This window comes from Diaphorina citri, unplaced genomic scaffold (genome assembly GCF_000475195.1).
Source record: "Diaphorina citri unplaced genomic scaffold, Diaci psyllid genome assembly version 1.1 scaffold1157, whole genome shotgun sequence".
In the NCBI taxonomy this organism is placed as follows: Eukaryota; Metazoa; Arthropoda; class Insecta; order Hemiptera; family Psyllidae; genus Diaphorina; species Diaphorina citri.
In genome coordinates, this window is record NW_007378586.1 from 8956 (window position 1) to 18213 (window position 9258).

Consider the following 9258-nt stretch of genomic DNA (forward strand, 5'->3'; position numbering starts at 1 on the left):
ATGTCGCGAGGACACCACGTTCTTTTATATTTTTTGGACAATTGCATGCTGCTGCACGCTTTACATAATTTTATTTTCTATTTATTTTATGTTATTTTTCTCCTGTCCCCATAATGGACAGTCTAATTTTGAAATAATAGACACTTAAATCTGAATGGTAATATTCTGAATGTGATCTTAACGATATTGTCAGAAACAGTGGCGACACTTCAAAAGAGAAGGGGTAATGTTTGTTTCAATATCAAACGAGATCACTCAAGTTAAGCGACATTGTGCTCTGGTCCTCTGGATGAGTGACGGGTGAATGTCGCGAGGACACCACGTTCTTTTATATTTTTTGGACAATTGCATGCTGCTGGGTTTTCCCGGTGCCTAAACAAATACCCCAGAAATACGTTCCGAATATAGCAGGCACATAGCCACAGTAAAGATAAATACATCAGTGACATGTGTTCCTAATTAGGAAACATAATGAAACAATCACTCAAAGAATGACTCTAAATATTCAAACCACTCGCCTGATTCAGACAAGAGTCAAACAATATCTCAATTTAGAACTAGGTATTTTCCCTCAGCGCCATTTCCCGCGGCCATCTTGTTATTGGTACCCACTCTCAAGGTCAAACCATTGTCAAGATTGTTATCTTCAGCGTTGTATGTATCTTAGCTTTGAGAGATAGGGTGTTGGAATGTGGAATAAATTTAGTCAAATTTTCGAGACGGTTCAAGAGTTGGTAACCATATTTCACCTACCTGATCGTGACGTAAATATCTCCCCGCCCACTTTCGTGAAAACAATTTAATTGTTCTCTTTCTGTTGGATTTGTCAGTGGTGTATTGAGTGTTTTATCCGATTCAGTAGTGGTGTAGGAAGACATTTAGAGGTGTGGATAGTTGAAGGAAATGACTAGTGGAGATGCCAAATTCCCTTTCTTTGAGTTTCTTTCTGAGTTTATTTTCAGATTTCAATATTAGTATAGCTAATAGCTACCCACTTATTTAGTAAAGCAGTTCCTCTTATCATACATAATTTTTAGGAAATATTCAAATTCTGCGGATAGGCCGACATTTTTGGATAGGAACTTGGCCTTTTTTTTCACATTTTTGTTTCTGTGGGGGTTATTTATTCTTCCTAACCTTTGTTCCAGGTTCCCATGGTCAGAACATGTGAGATTGGAAAAAGAATTGATAAATAAAATTGTTCAATCCAAATTGATCAAAATATACCTATTTGATTTTTCCAAACGAAATTTTCCTGATGTAACAAGACCTACCGATGATACCCTCGTTATTGCAGTCATTCAACTCTAAGCATGGAAATCGTGAAATAAGAAGCGTTCTAAATGCGACGGACGTGTTCACAGAAATCGTTGTTTTACTTCGTTTAAAATACGTGTTCAAAGTTTCTCAGTTTGATATTAATTGATAGTTCTTGAGCGGGGGACAAAAGGACGGCGAAAGGTGCGACGTATCTATCCTGAGTGCCATTGTTTCCCAGACAAGGAGATTTCAGTGCCTCCAACATGACTGCTTGGATCAGATAAGAAGGCCAGCAGTCTAGTAGGTAAGGGTCAACCAATAATACATAGGTAGTAGGTAAGAGTCAACCTATATCTAATAATACCTAGGTAGGGGTCAACCTATAATAAACCTCGCACAGTATAGGTAATGGATTATTCCTCAGGGAGTCTAGTCTATTGTTCTCTATACCATCTGGTATGATCTGGTTTAATGTGATAGATTTATCAATATTCAGACACAATGACGTAATATGCTCGTTTACTAGGAGACAATTATCACACGGGAGGCAAAAGTATGCGATGACATAGATGACATGTTAATAGATTGATATCGTAGCATGTTCATCCCGTAGTATGTCTCTTATCAAGTGGGCTAGACGGGATAAAATGTCCTCAATCAGGTGCTTAATCAACACGAAAACGCCAGAGATTTTAACATGAGCTAATTTTTGGTCTCTGGTGAAAATCTCTTGTTGCATCGTTACGGTTTGTCCAATTTTGATGAAATTTTCCAAAAAATGTTCAACAGACGGGATAAAATATCCTCAATCAGGTGCTGGGTCAACACGAAAACGTCAGAGATTTTAACGTGAGCTAATTTTTGGTCTCTGGTGAAAATCTCTTGTTGCATCGTTACGGTTTGTCCAATTTTGATGAAATTTTCCAAAAATGTCCAAAGCGCAAAGTAAAATTTCTCATTAGAATTGGGACAGATCAGGATTTTGGGAGGCCCGTACGGACTACGGAATCTTTTTCCGAGTTCTACATCTTAAACTATCAATATCCAACAGTAGGCTAACGGGAGTAAACGAATAAATTAACTTTTCAGTCCTGTGCTGGACGTAACAAGATATATTCTATTCTATTCTGATGTTACTGTGTTAGTAGTATCATAGACAATATTCTGATCTTACCATATACCTAGTGCCGTCCAGTGTGGAATGTCCCATGACTATCATGATGTCATGTCATAATTTTTCCTGATAGAGTTGTCATCAGACTGATGGAGATCCTAAATGTCTACAGAACACGAGGATACCTAGACCAGTGGTAGATCTGACATGCCCACCTCTATGGCCGAGTGGTTAAGAGCTCTGGCTTTCAACTCGGAAGGGCTGGGTTCGAATCACGGCTGGAGCAGAAATTTTATGACCAAAATTTCCAGTTACCAAACAGGCATAACTTGAGCACAGGGCCGAAAAAAACTTCAATTCCATCGAGAATCAAACCCAAGACCTCCAGAGTGCAAGTACTCACTCGGGCACGGAATCTGCTTTCTCAATAGTGTTATAATCTGAGCATTTTCCTCTTATAAATCTCAGGGGAGGAAGCGAGGTACAATATTCTGAGAGAGGATGTGAGATCATATTGCAATATGCTTTCACTAGAATATTATCGTTCCTAAATAATCAGTGGCGAAGTTGAGCACAGTGTTGGGGTATATTCAACCTTCCGAATTATTAGTGGAGATGTCAAAACTCCTCAAACTACCTATACGGTAGTTGTTTGCATTTATACAGTGGGGGATTAGTGCAACGTACATACATGTAAAATGAGAGTATCTAGAATTCTGGATCATATTAAATATTACTCATGTAGTCATTTCTAGAGCTCGATTCAGAAAGTAAATATTTATCTATGTACTTATTCCAGGTGTTTTATGTTTTACATGGGTCTTGCTTTTTCAGCCCTAGCCTAAAGCTTTAACCACGCTACTAGTATGAACATCCACACATATCTTCATTCAGACAGACCGGAATTTCATTCATACATCAGTGTCGACTGGATAGTAAGGGAGGGGGAGACCACCCCTAGTTTGCTGTTTATATTATTCTAAAAGTTACTTGTTCATTTCACAGCTTTTACGAATGTAAAGTCCAAAAAGACACTTGTCGTTATTAGGGTCGAACAGCGGCTCCTTGTACTACGAATCCAGAGTTTGGACCCATGTTCTCCCCCTGAGGTCCCCCACTGGTCACATACGTTGTTATGGCATCCGATCATGTTGGAACATCAGGCCAGTATCCGTATCAATCACGGAAATCATGGGAGTCTATACGTAACATAGGACTTGGCACATGCATATGGACAGAGGAAAACCTAAGTGTTACCTTACCAAACCAGGTACTCATCTACCTTACATGTTCAATTTGTTTCATTCAAATATTTAGTTGATAAATATTAAATAACAGCTGATACAGAGGTGTTTTTTATAATCTGAGCATTTTCCTCTTATAAATCTCAGGGGAGGAAGCGAGGTACAATATTGTGAGAGAGGATGTGAGATCATGTTGCAATGTGCTTTCACTGGAATATTATCATTCCTAAATAATCAGTGGCGAAGATGAGCACAGTGTTGGGGTATATTCAACCTTCCGAATTATTAGTGGAGATGTCAAAACTCCTCAAAATATACGGTAGTTGTTTGCATTTATACATTGGGGGATTAGTGCAACGTACATACATCTAAAATGAGAGTTTATCTAGAATTCTAGATCAACAATATTCTGATCTTACCATATACCTAGTGCCGTCCAGTGTGGAATGTCCCATGACTATCATGATGTCATGTCATAATTTTTCCTGATAGAGTTGTCATCAGACTGATGGAGATCCTAAATGTCTACAGAACACGAGGATACCTAGACCAGTGGTGGATGTGACATGCTCACCTCTATGGCCGAGTGGTTAGGAGCTCTGGCTTTCAACTCAGAGGGGCTGGGTTCGAATCACGGCTGGAGCAGAAATTTTATGACCAAAATTTCCAGTTACCAAATAGGCATAACTTGACTGCACTCAACGATGTCCTAGGAAATCCATAGTTAACCGGTCCAAAGAGTACAGACACGTTTGTATACCGGTGGCCCAACCGTCTGTGTTTTTAACGAATACCTATTTAAGAGATTGATAAAGGTGATTCCTCATCTCCTCTACTTTATCTAGGGAAGCATTTGAGATGTTAAACTTGTTAGACCAATACTCATGACCTGAGAGTCAGGCCCGTCATCAACACCTCATAAAGGCCCTCGTACAAAGGCTAGGAGACTCAATCCCTTCAACCTAAAGCCCTTAAATCTGGCCTGACTGATAAAAGTCGTGACATGGTCTTCTCATCACGATACTAACACTCGTATTTATGAACAAGAGTGATCGTTCTTAGATCAGTCTCAAGTCAAAATTGACCAATCAAATGCCTTGAGACTATGCTTAGCACGAACTTAAGAGCCAGTATTTTGTTCATAAATATGGGTGTAAGAGTAGGACATACTTTATTCAACGAGGAAAATTGATATAGCTAGTGATCATTCGTATTGATTGATTCTTAACAAGGGAGATCTATCAGATGGAATTTATGAACAACTTTCTTTACCCTTTGGGCTTTCGATAGGGTATAGGTACATATAATCTAGGGGCTTTTGATGGCGTATCTAATGCGCCTAGGAAATTTCTTGAACAAAAATACACAGACCCATAACTAGTAGCTATTTGGGACAATGGTTTATTTTAGGGGCGGTTGTAAATCTCTGAGCATGCCCGGAAACTATTGCCGAACAGTTTCCAAGTGTTCTCAGAGGAAACGTTTCAACATAAGGCTTGTAAATCCGGGTGTTCATTTGTCACCGAAAGCATAGAGTAACATGTTCTTTGTAATCGTGTTCATTTGTAAAACCACTTGTAATTGCATGTTCATCTGTAATCTACAGGTGTTTCTGAAGTGAGCACCTGACTTCAATAATCAATCCATCTTTAGATCTTTGGATGATAGCTCTGACAATTCTGATATCTTACTCGCGGCTATTCTAGAATCAATGGAATCGGTTCATCTTCTAGGATCAATGACTTTAAGTGACAATCGGTCCTATCACTTAGTTGACAGATCGCTTAGTAGATCATCAGTCATCAACTCATCACTATGTTCAGTGGATTCAGTGTCTCTCAAAGTTTCAAATTGTTCCACTATTCGTTGAAACCGTTCAATCACAATAAAGTTTTCAATAACAAATTTCAATTGTTAGAATTCAACGCTTTTATGTTATTCCAAGAGTTATTTGTTCAGATCATAGCTTTTAAGAGCAGCCCTCTCTACAAAATTTTCCTTTGGTTTGTCTACTAAGTTTGTTTGTCCACCATAACTCCCGTTGGGTTTATCCAATTGTGATAAAATTCGGCAACCTTGTTAACAGTCCAAAGGCCATTTGCTCATTAGATTTTGGGTTCCATAGGGTCTTTGAGTGTCCTGTAGCGGTCTTTCTTCTGTCACTGAACCACTGTTAGCGTGGCCTTTGTCACATTACAAAATTTTATTGTACTGTACCCCAGCTTGTAGAAATAGCTACTTGAGTGCTAACTGCTTGATACTTGAGTACTTGAATAGTCTATAATTTTATTGTTATCAATGTCCGGCCGGAGGAGAAGCCAGCAACTACAAGTTTACCTTCATGACCCACACTGGAAAACACAACAGCAGATAATATGAAAAGTGGAACAATCAGACCAACTAAACTAAAGGAACTCAGAACTATCTTTGCCCATTATTATAAAACAGTTTAACATTTGTTCAGTTGTTATTATTTTTTATTTCATTCCATTATTTTCTATTCTATTCTATTCAATCCTTCCAACACATAGGTCAGACTGAAAGGGTCCCTTTATAATAGGACTTAAAAGTCTCTTTACCATAGTATTGGGCTAGTACTATTATTCGGTTTCTGAAGAAATATTGAGGAAAACATTCCATACCTCAGCTTAGAATGAGATTGAACTCATGTCCTCCTGATCACCAGGCGAGCATATTGACCCCTACACCACTGAGAAAGGTGTACTCACCAATGCATAGCAGCTTTGAATACCTCTCCCCCAACTGCTTCAAATACAACATTAGCATATTTGCCTCCGCTCACTTCCAGTACTTTATTGACTAGGGATTTCTCATTGGTGAATGTTAGGGCTGCCCAGGCTCCCTTCTGACGAATCAGATCTGTTTTATCCTCAGAATTACAAATATTCCATTACCTATTTTCTATTCTATTCAATCCTTCCAACACATAGGTAAGACTGAAAGGGTCCCTTTATAACAGGACTAAAAAGTCTCTTTACCATAGTACTATTATTCGGTTTCTGAAGAAATATTGAGGAAAACATTCCATACCTCAGCTTAGAATGAGATTGAACTCATGTCCTCCTGATCACCAGGCGAGCATATTGACCCCTACACCACTGAGAAAGGTGTACTCACCAATGCATAGCAGCTTTGAATACCTCTCCCCCGACTGCTTCAAATACAACATTAGCATATTTGCCTCCGCTCACTTCCAGTACTTTGTTGACTAGGGATTTCTCATTGGTGAATGTTAGGGCTGCCCAGGCTCCCTTCTGACGAATCAGATCTGTTTTATCCTCAGAATTACAAACACCAATCACCTGAATGGAACAAAAAGAAGGTTGTTGTTATTTTGAAAATTATACTGTCCATTTTATAGAGTCCTGTACAGAGTTCAAGTGTCAACATATACTGCACTGAAGAAGACATCCTGACAAAGAACAAAAAGAAGGTTGTTGTTATTGTCATTTTGAAAATTATACTGTCCATTTTATAGAGTCCTGTACAGAGTTCAAGTGTCAACATATACTGCACTGAAGAAGACATCCTGACAAATCCAGCAGCAATTAAATATCAAGCCATTGGAAAGTGTAATTTGATGAATCAGATACAGAATAATGGAAGGCCAGCCAGTCACTATCAGGTAGACCTGATGGATACACCTGATCAGGTCTGCCTGCCAGGTGTACCTGATAGTGAGTGGAAGGCCTAAGAATTTTATGATCAATCCACCATCAGTTAGTAGGTAGATCTCATATGCATATTTAATTAAGTACTTATGTAAGTATCTCACCTTTGCTTTGTAAATCTTGGTAGCCATATCCACTGCAGCCAGACCTAGACCTCCTCCCGCTGCTGCATGATCAATCCACCATCAGTTAGTAAGTACCTAGATCTATAATCAGGCACTCTCATATGCATATTTAATCAAGTACTTATGTAAGTATCTCACCTTTGCTTTGTAAATCTTGGTAGCCATATCCACTGCAGCCAGACCTAGACCTCCTCCCGCTGCTGTTACCAACACAGTTTGCTTCTCTTTTAGCTTGGCATGTCTGCTGAAAACTATCTGTGCTGTAGAGTAACTATCGGCCAAGGAAGCTGCATGCTCAAATGTCATTTTTTCAGGGATTTTGAATACATCCTTGAAGAACAAAATAAAATGAATTGGTTAAAACAAGGAGAAACCTTTCTAATGGTCTAAGATGAACAAAACATAAAAAAAAAAAAAAAATCCAAAACAGAATGAATTAGTTTCTAATGGATCCCTTAAGTTAAGAAACATTGTGTGTGGTTGAAAAAAAAAATCCAAAACAGAATGAATTAGTTTCTAATGGATCCCTTAAGTTAAGAAACATTGTGTGTGGTTGATTTCAGGATGCCTAATTGTTGGCATAGGGACTTTTTTAATTTTAAAAATAACTTACATTTGTATGAACCACACATTGATCACTGAAGCCATGCAATAATTCTTTGTTCAATGCAAGAACTTTGTCTCCAACTTGTAACACGTCCTCTTCATCATCTTCTTCTGTGGAAGAAGATTTGGTATCAGCAACTTCTATAACTGTCCCAGAGAACTCAAAGCCTGGTACCAAGGGTAGGGTTGGTTTAGCGTCTCCTGATCCATTGTATAATAGTAGATCAGATGAGTTGATCCTCGTCATCATCTTCTTCTGTGGAAGAAGATTTGGTATCAGCAACTTCTATAATTGTCCCAGAGAACTCAAAGCCTGGTACCAAGGGTAGGGTTGGTTTAGCGTCTCCTGATCCATTGTATAATAGTAGATCAGATGAGTTGAGAGCACAACATTGAATGTCTATCCTCACCTAAGAAACCATACAAAAGATCTATTAAATTGGTAAATGAGAGTAAAAAAAAATAAAACTGCCTTGAGTTGGAACCAATTTCAATTGGTCTCTTTGGTCTCAGAGAACTTGCTGACCACTGACAAAAAGCAAATCCTTAATGGGATAGGACCAGGTTGTCTGCAACTGCTATCTGCTTATTTTGGGCTGAAAGCTACGTAAATAAAAGAAAACTTTCTTTACAAATCGTACCTGTCCCTCTTTAAGAGGTAATGGACTATCTTCTTTGATCACCAGAGGTTTGTTCACTTCAGTAAGCACTGCTGATCTGATTTTATCTCTGTGTACACTGCTCAGTGAAAAGTTTCGGCTGTGACTTCTCAGGATCTTCGCAAATCCTTTGATGAATGGAGAGACTGACATGATCTCTAACTATGGTTAATTTCACACAGAAAGCATAATGGTACACTGAAAAATACAAGAAGATTCGATTTCCTTCGTTTTTTTTCTCTAAAATTTGTCTTTTCGGAAACAAAATTTCAAAATTTCGCGCGGTGGCAAACAACGGCTGCACTTTTGTTCTAAAATCCACTGCTTTTCACCTCCTTGGTTCTCTAACTATGCTTAATTTCACACAGAAAGCATAATGGTACACTGAAAAATAGAAGAAGATTCAATTTCCTTCACTTTTCTTTAATTTTTTTCTCGAAAATTTGTTTTTTTTTCGGAAACAAAATTTCAAAATTTCGCGCGGTGGCAAACAACGGCTGCACTTTTGTTCTAAAATCCACTGCTTTTCACCTCCTTGGAAAACCGGCAAAACTTCGC

General features: G+C 38.5%; 1 protein-coding gene across 1 annotated transcript; it reads right to left on the minus strand.

The window, feature by feature from the left end:
* Positions 1–5896: 5896 nt before the first annotated feature.
* LOC103514500 (quinone oxidoreductase-like protein 2 homolog) lies at positions 5897–9153 on the minus strand. Its single transcript, XM_026827456.1, has 7 exons — positions 9041–9153; positions 8683–8862; positions 8278–8451; positions 8049–8132; positions 7574–7765; positions 6757–6941; positions 5897–5969 (listed from the first exon to the last, which is right to left on the minus strand). Exons 2-7 carry the CDS (start codon positions 8851–8853, stop codon positions 5897–5899), a joined length of 879 nt encoding a protein of 292 aa, XP_026683257.1. The 5' UTR covers positions 8854–8862; positions 9041–9153.
* Positions 9154–9258: the final 105 nt, after the last annotated feature.